Source organism: Chaetodon trifascialis, chromosome 14 (assembly GCF_039877785.1).
Source record: "Chaetodon trifascialis isolate fChaTrf1 chromosome 14, fChaTrf1.hap1, whole genome shotgun sequence".
Classification (NCBI taxonomy): domain Eukaryota; kingdom Metazoa; phylum Chordata; class Actinopteri; order Chaetodontiformes; family Chaetodontidae; genus Chaetodon; species Chaetodon trifascialis.
Genome location: NC_092069.1, coordinates 22,925,413 through 22,944,555, shown reverse-complemented (window position 1 = coordinate 22,944,555; position 19,143 = coordinate 22,925,413). Strand labels below are relative to the sequence as shown.

Here is a 19,143-nt window from a genome sequence, read left to right as displayed (position 1 = left end):
AAAAAAAAAAAGACAAAATGCACGACAGTAAAGGGTCAGCACTATCTTTATTTGATTTGAAATCCCAATTAAATCACAAGTACTAAGCTTGGCTAAGGATCATCCAAGTTCAAGGCAATCCCACTCCTTTTTGACACCTCCGAGTTTCAGATTTTACATTTACAAAAATTCTTTTACAGCGAGGATTTACAGTTTATACATCTCATCAATACACCTGGACAAACCCTGTAACATTCCTTCTGCAGCGGCTGATTGATGTCTATACAAAAATGTGGAGCAGCTCAGTTACACGCTGGCCAGCTCTGGTCAGGTAAAACCTTTTCAATGTGCAGTTTTTACATTTTGTAAATATATATATTTATATTAACCATTTACAATCCGGATTATACAACTATCTAATTAGCAAAAATGCAGGCACTTAACTTCCAAAACTTCCTCAGTGCCCATAAATAGGAAAAACGCCACCCATTTACATATATATAACTATATAATAGCACTGTACTTTAACATAAGAGCAGTGTCGAGTCTCTGATCGACCGCAGTCCGCAGTTACAGCCATAATTACGCTTGTTGCATATCACAGTCTGGCCGTCTGGAAAAGACAAGATCTCGCAAAAATGTCTTTATGGTTTTAACAGATGGACTGAACCACATAAATCTCTACGCAGGCTACTGCGGCCAGAGAGTCTCTAGGCAAGGCCTGGATCAGAGACAATTCACTGCATTGTTGAAAAGAATAAAAAGACGAGAAAAGTTGTTCAATGAAAGTCGAAGGGTGAGAGCTGAAAGCCGGGTTTCCTCCTGCAAACGGAGGTGATGCTAACCCGCAAACCGTTCTCAAACTGCACACAGTGAGTTTACAAAGTCACTTTGTGTTCAGCACTGATGCGATGAATAAAATCAAAATGTGAGATGGAACTCAAAAGGACAGTTTCTACAGAAACCTACTGTGCTGCTCTCACTCTGACCCACAGCTTGAAAATGTTCTCATCCTGCATCCTTTTCGCCTGCGGAGTCACTTCATTGATCATTTTCAAGTTGTGGGTTCACACTGAACAATAGCGTTGAGCGGCAAACACGTTTATTGGTGTGTAAAGGGAGACTCTGCTGCATAGAACAGTGATTGCAAGTAAAACTGAGTCTAAAGGACAAAAGTCAGTTTCAATCCCCTCCCAGAAAAAGGGAATATTTAGCTTTCATGAATTCTCTGATCATCTATTTTTGCAGGAAATAAAAAAGAGCAGCAGTAAGTAGCAGAGCTGCTCAAATATCTCAGTCTGTGTAGTGTACAGCTCCTCTTAATTAATCTGGCACTCGTGGGACCGATCACTGCTTCAGCAGGTCTTTGAGCACAGCTCCAGCGCTGGCCTCGGCTGAGACCGGCACAGGCGTGAAGGTGGGCAGGGCGTCAGAGATGGGCTTCATCAGCAGGTGACCTCCCGAGCCGCCGGAGCTGGAACCGGCCAGCAGGGGCACCGCCGCGGAGCGAGGGGCCAGGAAAGGATTGGCCTCGCCGGCTCGCTTTCCGGCAGATGCGGCTCCTGTGAGGAGAGAGGCTTGAATTGAAATGAGGCCTGATGTGTTTGGGGGTGTGAGAGAAAGAGCAGCACCTTCTGTGTGACATGACTGATTGAGCGCACGAGAGACAGAAACACGCTGGCCGCGGCTTCTCCCAGAGGGGTCGTTTACCTGCGGCGGCACCGGCGCCGGAAGCAGCACTGCTGGTTCTTCTTGCAGGCGGGGCGCTCAGAGGCTTGATGTCAAGGACCGAGAGCTTCGGTGCAGGCAGCGCCGGGGTCGACTCCATCTCCAGGAACTTCACAAACATCCCTGAGAAGGACTGCAACAACACATATCACATGAGATTTTTAGCGAGGAAATGCTGCTTTACACCCTGAAGAAGGAGTGTTCGCTTTGGACGAGCATCCCGGTAAGGAAGTGTGAAAGAGAAGTCAGTGCGGGTCTGCGCGTGGCTGGGATGTCGTCTAACTTGCGGCGCTGAAGTGATCTGTTGAGGCCACGTCGGCCGGCATGGAGCAGTGTGTGACTCCGTTCACGGTGGTTCACAGGCACAGACGGCCTGTATGAATGCTTTGTTTCCCGATCGCAGTTGTTGCTGTTTGTTTCTTTACGGATTGAATGAGAATGACAAACACAAACTGTGTTGAAAGAACTAAATGTGGTGTCTCTTACAGTGTTTAGCCCTTGGCCGCTGGTGGGCCTCTGAGGAGTGTTTGGGACACTTTGAGCTCCGCGGCCTCCCAGCAAGCTTGACACCCATCCAGTAACACCGTGCCGTCCGTCCTCCTCCAACATCTGCAGATGGGAGGCAACAGATAGACAGATACTATTGAATTCTTAGACGGTATAAAGTCTCCAAATCATCACACACACATGATTTACTGCAAAGCACACAAAAGAAGTCGTTAACCCTTTTGTAACCAAGCGAAGGGATGAAGAGTGCAGGTAGAGTAAAGCTTCCAGGCTTCTTCTGCTCATTCAGGCTGTTTTTGAAGAGTCCATTTTCTTCTGTTTTCAAAGAAGTGGTTGGATTATTTCAGTTTTAATTGCCCTTAGTTTCCTGTCTGCTTGCCAACACTTTCTGGAAAACTATTTTGCGGACCCACTCACGAGTTGAGCTTATATACAGGCGCTCTTTGCCGACAGCCCACACTCCTCCAAGAAACACGCAGCTTTTTCATTCACGGTCATCCTCACGCACTAATCATCAGCGCCATTTGCCTGGCGGGATTCAGATATACGGAGCGTGTGGATCGCAGCTTTGGGCTAAAATACTAGCTGCTCCACTGAGGCCGACTCTGAGAAGTCGGCTGGCTTTGTGGGACACTTGGCTGCCATAAACACGAGTTGAGTGGAAAATTTAAATGGCACTAACAGGAGATGAGGGAGAGATGAAAAAAAGAAAAAGTGGAACAACCTCCAACACAATAAAAATTGGTCTGCTGAAGAGTTGTAATCGCATTTGCCCCTCATCCTGTATCTGTTTTCCTTTAAGAGTGTTGGGTAATACACTTTGGAATCGCTGGACGGAGTCCCGCAGGGCTCCTGCCAGAAGATCTGGGTAAGGAAATGCTTTGTTTTTCAGGGCCGAGCTCTGAGAGGATTTTCAGGCGCTGCTGGAGTTAAAAGTCGCCACTAAACGCTGAGTTTCAGGGTCGACTGTTTGTCTCTCGGGGACGTCTTTAACTAATCAAGCGTTTCAAAGCGTTCTGCGAAAAGTGAAGAAAGCGAAGTATCTGAACAACCGCTGGATGAATCGCCATTAAAACCTCTACATACATTCACGGCGCCCACAAGATGAATCCTACTGACTTCCATAAGCCACTCACATTCCCTCTAGCGCCACCAGCAGGTTGACATTTCTGGGTATTTTTGTGAATTGTTGCATCAACTATTGGAAGCATTAAATAAAATCTGGTGCACACGTTCATGCTCCCCACCTGTACCTGCACAGGGTGAAGTGTCCAACCAAAGACACTAAAATAAATCTCTGCGCATGCATGAATTCTGTAAATACAGAAAAATGTATAGAATTAAATGGCACAATGCCGAAAACATTGCTCACTGACTGTTGATGGATCGCACTGCAACCAAACTCTGTATAATTAAGATCAATACCGACCCACTGCTGCCTAAAAATGATCATGTGACTGTGTGTTTGCTCAAGTGAATACTTTGAATATGAGTCAAGGAATGTCTCACTTTATCGATGTCTTCTCGGCTCAGTCCCAGAACACTTCCCATGAGCCTCAGCACATCGGCACGCTTGGTTTTAGGTGTGTGGAAGTATCCCAAGAACAGGTTCCGCATCAAGACTCTGGAAGGAGAACAATATGAATAAGGGATGATGTAATTCAAGACCTCGATCATATTTTTATACAGCCGCATGAATTCTAAATAAACCCCGAATCTATCAGTCTGAGAATCTATTTGCATGTGTTTCTCCTGGGAAACAGAGGCGCACGAGCTTTATTTAGAGCAATTCAAGCACGTTAGGAAAACAGAACTTTTTAAGCAATTGCTGCTGTCCTGTGAGCTAAAACCGCCTTATTTTCAGCTCCAGGATGACGTGTTTTCAGGGCAATCCACTGCCTTTTAAATGCCCTCTGTAGCTAAAGCTGCAGGGATATTTTCTGAACCCATAAACAAACACTTCATTATCATTAATTTTTTAATTTTAGCGACAAACTGCAGTCACAGGCGCGATCCTCTCAGTGCCCTAACGCTTTAAAAGATAGGACACTTTGAGATTTCATACTGCAGAGTGACTTTCTACAGTCCTTTGAAACTGTGGGGGAGTAAGCTGAATAATTTCTGACAGTCCAATGAAAACCATATGGGTTCTTAATCATAATCTCATTTAGACGAATGAAGGAATGTAAGACTCAACCCAGATAGGACTGAACTCACTTGTCTATCTTCCCCTCTGTGCTGTTCAGGAGGTTCATCAGTTTCCTCTGCACCTCCTCCAGCATCTCCTGTCTCACATCCACTGCGACACACGGACGGACGGACAGACGGACGGACGGACGGACAGACGGACAGACGGTCAGACGGACAGACAGACAGACAGACAGACAGACAGACAGAGTGAAGAGATGCTTTTTAATCTTCTGAAATAAAGTTCATGTCCCTGTTTGTACCTTTTATGTATTGACACAACATTCAATCACAGCGCCAGGCAGAAAAAATACACACCCAACGATCTTTGAGTGACCCAAAAGGTGGTTAAGCCTCACTTAGCTCTGTTTCAAAGATATTTTAAATCCTCAAAGACTGACTGCACAATGAAGAGGATTTCTGAACCAGTTCAAGTTTCGATGATATCTACTGGCCTCATAATCAGAAATGTCCCTGCGCTCTTTTTATAAAATGCAAGTACTTCATTTTGCATGCAAACATAACAATATAACTGATAGATTTTTTATTTAGGTTCAGTTTGTACAAATTAAGACAGAGCATTCCTCAAACCCGGCTGCGGAAAAAGAGGCACAATGTGAGAAATGGGTTAAAAATCGCCTTTTTTTTAAATTATGGAACAGAAATAAGAGCATTTCATCCAGAGTTTTGATGTTACTTCCCCATATTTCATATAAGAAATTTACCAGCATGTTAATATTTTGCTTGTGTGTTTCAAAAAGAGCAGGGTGTGTGTCATTTCCAACTCGCTGCACGAGAAATGTGTTTTATATCTTGCAGCAAATGGAATATTTTGTCATCCAGATTAATCTTTAAAGAGCTATCAAATTTGAATTTAAATAAGTGGACCAAACTGAGGCTCTCGCACAGACATACCAATGTTATCCTCTCATTGGTGAGACTGTGGATCAGAACTTTCTCACAGTTAACCGACTATTAATAGACCCAATGTAAATTTTCCACAGTCGACTGATTCATAAAGTAATGTATAGGCTCATATCAGGTCTGAGCAAACACAACGCCCGAGCAGCCAGAGAGGCTGGAAAAAAGAAAAACAGTCTGAGAATTTGCTGTGATGTAACAGTCAAACTGTATCTGAGAGCGATAAGAGTGAAATCTGCTGAGAAAGACATAAAAAATAAACCGGGGGATCAGAGTTTCTCTTCATTTGTTTTGGCTCCGTTACTCAGACTATGATATGGGCATGTGCACGCTAAAATAAAAGCATGAGAAGAGAAGAAGAAAAAAAAAGTCCATGTTTAAAGGCTGCCTGGGCCAGAAAAAGCCCCCCATGGATGGCAAATTCTGCAGTAAAAATGGAAAACATGAGATTATGAGTGTTTTATCTGACCCTCTGATCAATCCCTGCACAGCTTTCACTGTGAGACCCCTCAGAGGACCCGTGAAGAAGCAGCTGACGGCGGCGGGTGGAAAAACACTCGGCTGCAGCTCACCTTGTTTTTTCAGCTCCTCAATCTGCTCCTCCTTCAGATCGAGCTGATCGGTGAGACGGGACGCCGAATCCAGAGCAGCGTTGGCTTCGTCGAGGTTAATCTGAATCAGAATATGTGACATGTGCTCACTGAGTGGCCTGTGCTGACGGCACGTGTCAGACATGATGAGAGCGAACAGATCCTCTGAGCAGCTATTGGTCGCTGGTTTACCTGTAGGGCAGAGGCTTGGTCCTCCAGCCTCTCAGCTTTCCTCCTCCACTCCTCCTTCTCCTTCTTGTGCCGCTCAAGCTCTGCTGAGTACATGGCTTTCTCCTCTGAAAGAGGAAAAGAAAAGGAAAAGTTTTTATTCAGGTTCTCTGATTTTAGGAGAGATGTTGGCCAAAATACTCCATACTGCTGCACTTCATGTGTACAGTGAAGAGTGATGAAGTTGAAGCAGCAGACTTGCCTTGTTGAAACTGCTCTAGCACCATCTGCAGGTTGGAGAGTGACACTGCGTACTGGTTGACCTGCTCCTGAGACGTCCTGAGGTGGGTGAGTGCGTCGTCCCTCTGCTTCACCACTCCGCTCAGCTGCTCCTGCAGAGACTCCACCTGCATGCTGGCCTGCTGGCTGGAGGCAGAGGAAACCAGGAAAAGTAAGAGGAATAACTTTAACTCACTGTGTGACCTTTATTTAATCAGCTAATCTCACGGAGATCAAGATGTCTCTTGCAAGAGAGACCTGAGTGCAGCAGAACTAATAAATGTAAGATGACAAAAAAAGAGACAACATGTATTTAATGCTAACTCTGCACAAGTGGCTCCAAATGAAGGTGGTGGTGAGTGCTGCTTGACTTCCAATATATGAAAGCAAAACAAGGTGCAGTAAAAAGTTAAAAAAGTAAAAGTAAATGAAATAACAGGGGACCAAAGATTGTTGTGAGGGAGAGAAAAAGATACGACTCTATCTGTCTCTAACAGTCTTCACATAAGAATTTATGATCCTACCACGTCTCAGGACTGTTAGAAACTCAGTGTGGTCGTTTAAGGTGACAAATGTACTTTACACACATGCATTTTGCAGTTGCGCTTCTTTTTTCTTGCATGCATCCTGTGCAAAGTCTAACCCACGTTCATCCCCAGTAACTAACCTGGCATTCTCCACAGCACTCGAGGACGTGGCCAGTTTGTCGTCCAGCAGCGCCACCTTCCTGCGTAGGTCGGTCTCCCTGTCCTCCGCAGCGAGGGCTTCTCTCGTGTACGAGTCCTCGATCTCCAGGAGGTGATTACGCAACCTTTCCAGCTCCAAGGTGAGGCGCTGTTCTTTATCCCTCATATGCTGCAGCTGCGAAGGAAACACAAACATCCTAACGCCTGTAGATCGGCAGCAGCACGTTAACCTCACTTTAACTGTTTCGATTTGACCGAGCAACAACTAACAGTGCATTTACAGCATAAAACATCTATTACATCGACCCAATCAGACATTTTTTCCTGGATTTATGCAGAAACTGGTAATGGAAATACACACCGAACTGGCTGTTTTTAACAGAAAGCCTGTGTTGAATTTGTCTTAAAACCCAGCAGAGAGAAACACAGACGCAATACCTTCGCAGTTAAAATCAAAGGGTAGTCCGCAAATATCATCTATCATCCTACCTCACTTTGTACCGCAGTGGTCTCCATTTGCTTCTGCTTCAGCGCCATCATCACCTGATCCCTCTCCTGCTGGAACGCCACAGCTTTCTGCTGCATGGACTTCATTTCAGTCAGGAGTTGATTCAGCTCACCAGACTTACCCTGCACCGCAGCATTGCCAGAGGAGGTCATGAATGCAGCGATTTGAGACAGAGAAAACTCATTGTTTTGCTTTTTAAATTGCTTAGATGGATAGCTGAAATGTTCTTGCAATCTTGCATAAAGTTATACATGAAGTGGCTTATCTTTTCCTCAAGTCCTAATGTCCAACTGACCTGATCTTTGTCCTTGAGCATCTTCTCCACAGTTGCAGCCTTCTCGCTCACTGCACTCAGTTCAAACTCCTTCTCTCTCAGCAGGAGAGAAACCTGCATGTTGGTTTCCTGCAGCGCTCTGAACTCCGACTCCTTCTCTCGAGAGCGTGCGGCCACCTGCTCGTTCTCCTCCTTCAGCTTCTTCCCGTCCATTTCCAGAATAAGAGCGCGCTCTTTCAGGTTGGTCACGGCCTGCTTCAGCACCTCGTTGTCATTCTCACGGTTACGCAGTGCCTCGCTGACGTGACTGAGCTGGTCGCCTTTGGTTTTGATGAGCAGGTCTTTCTCCCTCACAGACCTCTTCAGGGCCTCAAGCCTCTCCCTGAGCTGCCGAACCTCCTCGGCTTGACTTCTCTGCTCGCTCTCTGAGGCAGACGCTGAGTTGGAGAGCCGGTGGTTGTTCTCCTGAATGGTCCTGATCAGGTTTTCCTTCTCGGCCAACTGAGCTCGTAATCGCACAAGTTCCTCCTGCAGTTTGTTGCTGTTTGATGGTGGAGACGTCTGATCAGCTGTGAGGGAAGGTCCACTGGACTGAGCGGCTACGACTTCAGGAGTCTGAGCCACGCAGTCCAGTTTACCCAGCAGGACCTCCTTGGTGGTGCTGAGCTGGGTGATGGTCTGCTGCACCTGAGCCAGTTCTTGACTCAGACTTCCCAGCCTCCTTTCCTTCTGCTCGTAGCTCTGGATCAGTCGAGTGTAGTCCACCGTCAGCTTGGAGCTGCAGTCGCTGTCAGCGGAGACCTGACCCTGCAGTTTGATCAGCTCCTCCTGCAGCTGAGCCGACTCGTGCTGCATGTTCTTGACGGTGGTGATCACCTGCTGCTTCCACTCCTCCATCTTCTTCACCTGTTGTTTCAGCGTGTCCCTCTCCTGCAGCAGCTCCTCAAACTGGTTGCTGCTGACGCCTCCGGAGCTGGCACCGGACTCTCCTCCGGAGGTCTGCAGGACGGTCACCAGGGTTTGGCACTTCTGGGTCAACGCATCAATCTCTATGTCCTTCTCCCGGATGATGCGGGACAGGTTCTGGATGGTCTCCTTGAACATCTCTTGGCTTCCTGAGGGATCACTCATGTTTTGGAGGCGTTGGTTCTCCTGCTGAAGCTTCACCAGGGCCGCCTCCTTCCCTGCCATGATATCCATGAGCCGGTGATAGTCGGAGCGAAGCTGGCTGTTCTCTCTGGTCTTCTCGTTAAGCACGGCCAGCACTTGCTCTCTCTCCACAGCGTAGGCCTGCAGCTGCTGCTGTAGGAACATGACATCCTGGCTGTGTCCTCCACCAACACCCATGGACACTCGGGCATGAAGTGCTTGGATCTCCAGGTCCTTCTGCAGGATCATCTGGGACAGTTTGCCCACTTCATCGCGGGACACCACCAGCTGGTCCAGCTGTTTGGTCAGCGAGAGGTTCTTCTCGTTCAGCTGGCTGATCTCAGTCTCTTTCTCTTTGATGCCTTTCACCAGCTTTTCTATTTCTACCTTAGACAGGTCATGTTTCTCGTTGCCGTTCTCCTGATTCAGAGTCTGGGTCTTCTCCTCCTGCAGGATGACCTCCCCCTGCACAGGAGAGTCAGCAGGACCTCGACTCTCACTGAGCTGATCTACTGACTGTTGAAGGCGGGATATCTCTTCATCTCTGGCGTGGATGAGTCTGTCGTAGTTAAGTGTGGTCTGCTGATGGCGAGCGTGAGCCTGCTCAAGCTCACTCTGCTGAGCCTGGAGGGACTGCTGTGACAGAAGGAGAGACGCCTGCTGCTCCTCCATGGTTCTCCTCAGAGTCTGAACCTCCTCTTCCAGACCATTCCTGGAGGACTTGAGCTGAGTGATCTCAGTCTCCAGCTCTGTGATGATGTCTAAGGTCCTGGGCTCAGCCAGAGACTGAGGTCTGCTTTGTTGATCCCTGAATCGATCAATCTCTTCTTTCAAATGACTGTTCTCCTCCTTCATGCCGCCCAGCTGTTTATCCTTCTCATCCAGGGCCTGTTTGAGAGCTTCCGCTTCCTTTGTCGCGACTGCAATGCTGTTCTCCATCTCAGCCTGCAAGTCAGAAGCGTTCTGTTTTAAAGTCTCCAAGAAGGTGTCTTTCTCCTGCAGTAAATCCGTCAGCTGCTTCTGCCCTGCGACGGTGATGGAGAGCATCTCATTGGTGTCTCTTTGGTCGGACGCCAGCTGCTCCATGTCTCTCTTCAGCTGAGCTATCTCCATGTCTTTCTCCTGGTTGAGTTTGATGGCTCGTTCATGCTCCATCTGTAAAGCGGAGGCATCCATGGAGCGGGCTCGAGTCAGCTCCTCGATGGTCTGCTGGTACTGTTTAGCCTGCTCTGTCAGTGTGCTCTCAGCCTGCCTCAGTTCACCCTCTAGCTGACTTTTCTCCAGCTTCAGCGCTTCGATACGAGTGTCCTTCTCCCGTATCGTCCTGTTGTGAGTCGCCTGGCTTTCCTTCATCTGCTTGGTTAGTTCTTCGCCTTTACCCTGAGCTTGCTCACTCTCTACCTTCAACCTTCTGTTCTCCATCTTCAGCTCATAGTCCTCAGACATCACCTTCTCCTGGGAGCTCCTCATCTCATCCAACTCTCTCCTGAGGTCTGACAACTCCCTGTCCTTCCCTGCTAGCTTCTCCTCAGCTCCCTGCGCCACAGCTCCTCTATCCCCTGCCTGGTCCAGCTCTGCTTTGGCAACAGACAGCTGTTTCTCTCTCTCCTGCAAAGTCTTCTTCAGCTCTGCGATTTCTTGACGTGCCTCCTTGTTCTGCTCCTGGGCATTTCCAAGTTTGTCCTTCAGCTCCTTCACCGACCCTTCCAGCTGCTGCTTGCCCATATGCAGGTCGTTCAGGGTGAAAGCACTCTGGCTCATTTTCTCTTTTTGGGTCTCCAGCTCTTGCTTCAGTGCCTCATTCTTGTCTTTGGTTGTGTTCAGCTCTGCAGTCAGGCCTGTCAGTTTAGCCTCTGCCTCCTTCAGCTGTCCAGAGAGCTGATCCTTCACTGAGATCATGTGCTAAAGAGAGAAAACCAGAAACAAAACCCACAATTAAAAGTCAATGAAATGTTTCCCTGTTGTGTTTTATTGTGAAGGGTTTCTACATATCTACACATGCAAGTTAAATAAAAGCTCCTGGAGAACTAAAGACTATATTAGACATTATACCAACAACATAATGCATGTACGAGTGTGTGTAGCTCTCTGTGCGTGTACACATACACAGTATGTACTGCATATGTTTAAACATGTGGGAGTGTGCGTGTACTTATACATATATGTGTGTGTGTGTTTTTGATATCTCTATTATTTTGTCTTTTGTTACTACTTGATCTGAATCTTTCACTGTTTTCACTTGAAGTATTTTAAGCTGGCTCTTTGTAAAGCACTTTGCTGATTTTTGTAAGCGCAATATAAATAAACTTCATTAAATAATAGTAATAATAACAAAGCCACCATGGTCAGTCGGACCTGTGTCGCTTCCTGGTTTTGCCGGTCTAGTTCCTCCAGCTCTGACATCAGGGTGTCCCGCTCCTCCTCCATGTTTTTTAGGGTCTTTTCTCTCCTCTCCAGCTCTGTCTTCAGATCCTCCAGTGACTCTGATTCACCAGACTCAGCCTCATTATTGCTAGATATTTGCTCCTCGGCCATCTCAAGCCTTTCCTGCAGATTAAGCTGTGAAAAGAAAACCACAGAAATCAAGAATTACACTTCAGGACTTTTATATAGAACCCAACAGACCTCAGTTATCTAGACGGTATATTTCTATATATCCCATTATTGACATTACATCATGAACCAGAAAGTGTAAATGAACTCAAAATTTGCCATTTTCTCCATCTGAGTTCTGACTTTTCTGTCTTACCAGTAACAAACGTACAGTATAGACAAACCTTTTCTTGTTCTAGGACTTCCTTTTCTTGTCTCAACGTCCCAATAATGGTGTTCAGTTCTAAGATGTCTGCATGCTCAACTTCTTCCTTTGGTCCTGCCTAATTATCAAAAGTTAGATATGCCATAAAGCAAACCTAAATCCAACCAATACATTTAACATGATGAATGGCTCATGATTCATATTCACACTTACCTCAACCAGGGTTTTTAGTCTCTCGATTTCTTTTTCTGAGGCTGGAAAAGTAAAAGATTTAGCGTTAGAGTAGATTTTATGACAATATTCTGTGTCTGTACATTAATTAAGTAGGTGATATAAAACAGGGTTCACCATGAAATCGAATGGCGGAAGTGTACCTGCAAGGTTTTTTCTCAACGCTTGGATCTCGTGGTCCAGCTGAGCTTTCTGCAGAGCCTTCCCCTCCTGCTCTTGCACTCGCGCCTGAAGCTCAGTGACAGAGGCCTGCAGCCGGGTGTAGTTCTGCAGGAGCCCCGCGTTTTCTTCCTGGGCGTCATCCCTCTCCAGCTGCAGCGAGGCCTGTTTGCTCTGTGCCTCCTCCAGCCTGGCAGACAACTCGGCCAGCTGCTTCTCCCGCTGATCTGCCGCCTCCTGCAGGGAGCTTATGGTTTTCTGGAGTTCAGGCAGCTTGGAGGCGTCTGATGGGGATGTGGCCTGACCGCCACCTGGAGAGGAGACAGAGGAGGGGGTTCATTTTGTGAATTCCTATCCCTGCCATGAGTTTCGATTCCCACATGTCCAATAACAAATACCAAAGGTGGACTAACCGCTCTGAATCTGCTCCTCCAGCTCCTCTATCCTCTCCTCGTACTCCGCTAACTCGTCTCTATGTCGCCGTGTGATGTCCGCCATCTTCTGCCGCTGGGCGTCCTGCACAGCAGCCAGTTCGTGCTGGTGTTCATCCACCTCACGACTCATCTCCTCTCGCAGATCCTGTTCCAAAGGGGAAATAATGTCATGGTTAGAGTCTCAGTGTAAGAATGTAATAAATTCAGTCTCACAACAATGAAAACTCACCTTAATAGTTCTTTGAAGTTTGAGAATCTCACCCTGGTCGCCGTTACCTGCTGCTGCCCCTGTTGATGTCTGAAATTAAAACAGTTAAGATTAAAACAAACCTTTTCGTATTTGGCACATTGTTCTTTGTAGCAGCACTCGTGCAAATAAACCCGAAGCACTTATTTGAAAGTCTCGGGGCATAAAAGTGACCAAATTATTACAGAGATAATTATTTAGCTCATGAATAGTTCAACATTTGGGGAAAAATGTTGATCTCTGGCCCAGACTTAAGCGAGAAGAGTGATGCTACTCTAAAATCTGTGTGGTAAATATGAAGCTACAAACAGGAGACAGTTAGCTTAGCTTAGCATAAAGACTGGAAACAGGGGGAAAGAGCTAGCCTGGCTCCAGATCTTACTCATTATTTAAGACTAAATGTTATATCTTGTTTGTTTAATCTGTCCAAATCAATACAAAAACCAGTTCAAGTGTAAAAAGTTGTGATTTTTCAGGGGCTTATTTTACTGCCATGGATTATTTTGTTACTGTCAATAAACAATCCCACAAATAGCTCCCTATAAAACCACAAACATACAGCAATATTGTGTTCATTAGTGAGCTGTACGGGTGACAGTAGGCGGATTTTGTGACCTTTGGACGAACACAGATTACGTTTCCCTGTCTTTGTGCTAAGCTAAGCTAAACACCTGTAAGGATCAGTTCTTTTACCTGGATGACCCAGATTCACCTCTCTGTACCATCTGCAGCACATTCTCATCATCATTACCTGAGACATTCGCCTCCAGTGAGCCACCTCTGCCTCCAGGCGCATGACTTCCGTCGACAGCCGGTTGATCTCCTGCTGTGACCAGATGACGTCGCTGAGGTCCATTTCGTCGCTGTGGAAACCCTGGTGGGAGCCCCCGGGCCGCGACAGGAAAGAGGAAACAGAAGAGGAGGTGGTGGTTGAGGAAGAGGTGGTGATGGGCAGCATCGCCGGACCGACGGAGGCGGACTGAGCCGAATGCTGCAGGTTCTGGACTTCTTCCTGGAGTCCACTCTGCCGAGCTTTCAGGTGACTGATTTCCACCTGAGAAGACACACAAACATCAGGATGCTGAATGGCAAGCAGAGACATTAACGCACATCCATTTCCTTCTAACCTTAATAACTGCACACAGTTTGCAGAGATGTGTTCATTACAGATGAGATTTAGATATCCAGCTGTAGGTTACAGGGACATGATTTCTAAGTCACAAGAGTTTTTACCTTTTTGCTCTCGGAGGACATATTTTAACAAGACAAGTGTCACCTGACTGCTTTATCGTAAACACAAAAGTACGAACGTCTTTCTGTTGCAGGAGGGCTCGGTACTCTGCAGACTGTCTTTTAATCTGGATCTCCGATGCCTCCAGCTTCTCCTCGAGCTCCGCGTGGAGCTTTCTTAATCTGTCATACTGCAACAAAGAGAGAGAAGGGAGGACGTCAATAACACGGAAATGCAGGAGATTAACATTTTGTCTTCTTCTGAGTACTGGAGGGGGGTCAGAGGTCGTAGTACAGACCAGCACCCTGGAGCTTAGAGAGATGCTATAGGGCACTTCAGCTGGATGGATGCTTATTAACACAGTGATGCACACCCATCCTGAAGAAAAAGGCTGGTGTATAACACATTGTTCCTATTATCAACAAATCACATGAAAAGATCAAAACCAGCAACGTGTCAGAATTAAATGGCAACAATGGAGCTCTGTGGAGCAGAGAAACAAGATGCACAGATAATATTTGTTGATAGGTTGAATTCATTCTTGGTTTTGGGCTTTCAACATGTATTTCATGCACAGATTACACTTTCCAACACTGGCACTGGCTGCACCACTGAGACAGAAGAACAACTGAAGACCAGACAGGCCCCAGTTTGTAAACGTGTAGGTCAGAGGTGGGCAACCTGTTCCACAAAGGGCCGCTGTGGCTGCAGGTCTTCTTTCCAACCAAGCAGCAGCACACCAGACTTGACTCATTCAATCAACTGATCTCACTCTTCAGACAGCTGATTGGTCAAACTGTGAGCTCTTGCTTGGTTGGAAAGAAGACCTGCAGCCACAGCGGCCCTTTGTGGAACAGGTTGCCCACCCCTGGTGTAGGTGATAACACTGATGATGACGGGAGATGAGATGAAAACACTGAGGCTGCATTCCATCCGCTGCAGTGCGAGGTGGCTCACTGGGACACCTCAACAACACAAATGCATTCCTTATGTCAGTGGTCACACCTGTGCTTTTCCTGCTATGACAAGCCAAAGGTCTACGGTGAGGACGGCTACTGTTTCGCTTCACCTCTTGACTGAAGCAAACAAAGAATCTCACCTCAGATTTCTGAGTGCCGAATGCAGCCTCGACTTCAGCCAGCCTGGAATTGGACACCTGCAGCTCTGTGGCAGCATCTGCAGTGACGTGGAAAAATACAAAAATCACATTAACAAAACAAGATATGCACAAGTCCCAATTCTTCATAGGAAGAGGTAGCTAAATTACAAGCAAGAGAAACATAAAGGCTTATCTTTATTAAGCATTCTGGGAATGTTTATTTCTAAATGAGAAGCAGTCTCCATGTTTATCTGCCATGCCAGGAGCACATTCAAGAGATACCGCCCGGTGACTCTTATTCCCCCTCTCTATCTTAGTCACACACTCGCACCAGACCTGCTTAACCCGGCTCACATGACGAACAAACATGCATGGCTGAGCACGCCAACATTTCTGGAGATCTTGCGATGTGATCTTAACAGCTTGGCGAAGCTCAGCGAAAACACATGAAATTAAACTGAAGCCTGCAGGCAAATGCATTCATAGTTACTATCCTCTCTTTATATAAAACTGCTAAAAAGACGGATTTCAGGGCTGGCATGCAGAACGCTTCACAGCAGCCCGGCGCTCCGGAGCCAGCGATAAGAATTCATACTTTTGATTTTTGACAAGAGCTGTGAGTTGGAGATCTGTGGCCAAAGTTCTCTTTACGTCACAGCTTTATCTCTCACTCTCTGTTTGCTTTAGACTGACGGCATTTTCGGGTTTAATCGGCCAATTATGATGGAGCATGTTGACACAAGCGCCAGAATTATTACATTTTGGCTTCAGAGAATACTAGACTGACACACAGTCCTCATGGTAACATCAATCCAGGCTACACAGTGACTTCCCGCACTGCTGAATTCAGAATCAGGCATTTCAAAGAGAGTTTCACGTTACTTTTTCCCCCTTTTTCGATGTGATCATGAGCAGAAAAGAAACAAACCAATGAAGCCTGCAATCTGTATCACCACCAGGCTGTTACCAACTCCACTGACAATGAATGAGGGAGTGACTGCATCGACTGAGAATGTTTGCTTGAGATTTTCCAGCCCAATAACTCTTATTTTGAATTTCAACTTCAAAGGGGAATGCCGTGACAGATGAAAACGCTTGACTTGACCCTAACCCTCCACCAGCCAATCAAAACAAAGACTTCTGACGGGCATAACGATTTTTGACATATGAAGCTCAACCACAGCAGGTGGGTTACACAGACAGGCAGCTGCACTTGTGTTAGGATAACAGGAAACAGAGTCTGACACAAACAGGGAGCAAGAACAATAGTATGACTTCAAATTTAAGCAGCATCCTTTAAAAGCACCTTAACAAAATGACTCAAGTAAGAGCTCCGAAATCTGTTTTCCAAGTTCATTCTCTGGTGCTGTGAAGTGACCCCGGCAGGAAAAATGTAAACGGCTGTGTGGTGTGACAGACTTGGAAGACTGAAGTGTAGGATTTAGACTTTCTCTCCTCTGTGTTTAACAAAAAATTACATATAAGTCAGCTAGCTTAAAGCACAGAAGAGGCTACAAATAACTGGGCTGACTGATGCTGAAATGCAGTGATGGCATGGAAAAAGCAGATTATTTAAAGGCGCCACAAACTGTAAATGAAAGTGTACACTGTGAGTAACTCTGGCCGTCTCAAGACTTCCACAGCTAGAAACTAAAGAAAAAAAGGGTCACTCAGAGAGATGCTGACGCTCACATCTGTGGGCACAATTAGAAAATACTGAGGTGATTCACATTTAAAGAGGCGGATTTTGCAGTTGCAATGACAAAGTTTGAGAACAAAAGTCAGACTTTCCTCCCATGCAGGAAGTCAGACTCTCATTCAGTGTCCACAGAGCAACAACAGAAAAGGGAGGTCTCAGTGTTGTAATGTTTACATAAATCCGCTAATCCACCTGAGAACAAGAATATCTCTAAAGCAGCAGAGAAACAAAGCAGCAGGGTACATTAATCAACTCAGTGCATCACTCGGTGGTTACATTGAGTTTGTTCTTGGCTTTAATTGAGCCAGTTGTTTACTACGGTCACATTTTTCTTATACTGGGACATGTGCACTGCCAGTGATACGTCTTAGCATGTCACATGTTTTAGCAATGCAAGAACAACATCGCTGTAACCACTATAACTGAGAACTGTTTGGAACGTATTTCACTATAAATGACCTAGACCTCATTAAAAATGCACACTGACAACTGTAATCAGGCACCCGCAGCATGAAACGTGAAACTGTATAACCAGTCAGTTGCTAAAAAATGTTCATTTTTTTGTAGAAACTGTCTTTGCGAGGTGTTGAGTGAACTTCTCTGTCATTTTGGAGGATGGACATCGTACGTGACAGCTGAATCTACTTCAGGGCAGTTACACTGGTGTCTTTACACTTATGGACTTATAGACTGTTAGTTTGTGACTGAGCGTCTGTCTGTGGTTTGTTTCCTGTACCGTCCACATACAACATCATCCAGATAAGTGACAGACGGATTGACCAGTTTTATCAGGAAGCTGATAAAACAAAAATTGTCTGCAGACACTTGGAGACAACGCACATTTTTTATTTTCAAATATTTTTCTGTGCTGGAGTCAATAATCCATTTGTGTTAAATAAAAGTTAACTGAGTCAAAAAACAGTTTATTTCATATTTATTTGTGTACATGTACACTATGCTGATAAATGCTGTTAAGTGTAGTAAAACTTCATTTGTCATTCATAAGTTGTTGTTTTTATTGCCTCTTATTATTATTGTTATTATTATCAATGAATTATTGTATTTCATCAGGTGCAATAAAGCAACAATATGGTATCATCATATCGGTTTTTGCCATTGAAAAACCTCCATCAGTCTAACACTGATCCACATGTTGTAAGACAGCCAAATATTTTTAGGGTCATCCAATCAAACTGTCTTTCCCTGGTCACAATAACAGACTTGTTTTTGCTCTGCTGTGAGTCACATTAGCTTCCAATTAAGACCTCTGAAGATCTTATAATGTTCCTACATACCAGATCCTTATATTTCAGGGCCTTCTAACTGGCAGGTACAAAGAAATAGCATATCAGCCAATACATATGCCGTAAGGAAGTCTTATGGCTTTTTCAGCACCGTCCACCTGTTTTCCACATCCCTTGCTGTCAGTCAGCAAAGCCTTTTTGGTCATTTTTCCTCTGTTATAAGGTGAGATCTGCCTGAAAAGACAGCTAAAATATTTTTACAATCTTCCTAAAGACCAACATCTTTTTTTATTTTACGACCTGCAACAGCAGAACAAGAAGGCACTGAGTGTGGTGATGTGGCTGACAAAGAGATAAAAACAGGAAGGCAAACTTACCTCCTACTTCTTCCACACCTTCCAGCAACATGTCTTTGGTAAAGTTTGATATCTGTCCGGTGAAAGAGGACAGGCTCCCACCGACCTGGCCCAGAGACTGACCGAGGCCGGAGCCGAGTCCACCCAGCCACGATGACATCCTCAGGAGGGCTACAAACCAAACAAAAACAAAGCAGGGCCGGACACGGCTAGGAGGCTAGCCTAGCTTTGACTGCAGAGGTGTTGTAGTCAACTTGGTCATCAAGCTAAAGTGTGAACTGTATAGCACACAGACGTCGTTAACTTCCAAATCCACTTTAATCTTCGGAAACAAAGTCGCTTTCCAGGCTGACAGACGCTCATTTAGCAGAGACCCCGGCTCGTAACAGCTGACCCTTTTGCCTGAAGGAATTTTTCAAGACAAGCTAGCTAAGCGACGCTATATCGTAGCTTTTCAGCTCAAACCTTAGATTACGGCCTTGACGTCTGTGTCAACCGCGGTACGCGGGAGAAGTATTTTCAGCAGTTTTTAGCGGCTCTAAACAACACAACACCCAGAAAGTGCCACCTCAACTGCAGCCATTATCAGCTCGGCTGCGGCGATGGCTGTCAGGTTTGACGTGGACACAGGGAACGGAAGCGGTGCATGGTGGGATACTGGAGGACCAACAAATTCAAGGTGCGTTCAAGAACCAAGAGAACTACAACG

The 19,143-nt window shown here is 45.9% G+C and overlaps 1 protein-coding gene across 2 annotated transcripts; it reads right to left on the bottom strand.

Annotated features, from left to right (window-relative positions):
- Positions 1-29: 29 nt before the first annotated feature.
- Positions 30-19,062, bottom strand: trip11 (thyroid hormone receptor interactor 11). Of its 2 annotated transcripts, XM_070979072.1 has the most exons (21): positions 18,456-19,062; positions 15,136-15,212; positions 14,116-14,226; positions 13,557-13,859; positions 12,788-12,856; positions 12,538-12,703; positions 12,109-12,435; positions 11,948-11,988; positions 11,754-11,852; positions 11,332-11,535; positions 7,849-10,878; positions 7,535-7,675; positions 7,027-7,220; positions 6,343-6,506; positions 6,105-6,208; positions 5,895-5,994; positions 4,432-4,513; positions 3,724-3,838; positions 2,194-2,316; positions 1,690-1,840; positions 30-1,541 (listed from the first exon to the last, which is right to left on the bottom strand). In XM_070979072.1, the coding sequence occupies exons 1-21, from the start codon at positions 18,592-18,594 to the stop codon at positions 1,327-1,329; spliced, it is 5,955 nt and encodes a 1,984-aa protein (XP_070835173.1). In that variant the 5' UTR covers positions 18,595-19,062; the 3' UTR covers positions 30-1,326. The 2 variants fall into 2 exon arrangements, with proteins under 2 accessions (XP_070835173.1, XP_070835172.1); XM_070979071.1 differs by having other exon boundaries at positions 1,312-1,840.
- Positions 19,063-19,143: the final 81 nt, after the last annotated feature.

Coding starts and splice junctions, on each gene's coding strand:
- trip11 (XM_070979071.1), bottom strand. CDS start 18,594: ATGTCATCGTGGCTGGGTGGACTCGGCTCCGGCCTCGGTCAGTCTCTG. Junction 11,989..12,108: donor GTTGAGAAAAAACCTTGCAG/GTACACTTCCGC, acceptor TTACTTTTCCAG/CCTCAGAAAAAGAAATCGAG. Junction 7,221..7,534: donor CCACTGCGGTACAAAGTGAG/GTAGGATGATAG, acceptor TTTCCTTCGCAG/CTGCAGCATATGAGGGATAA.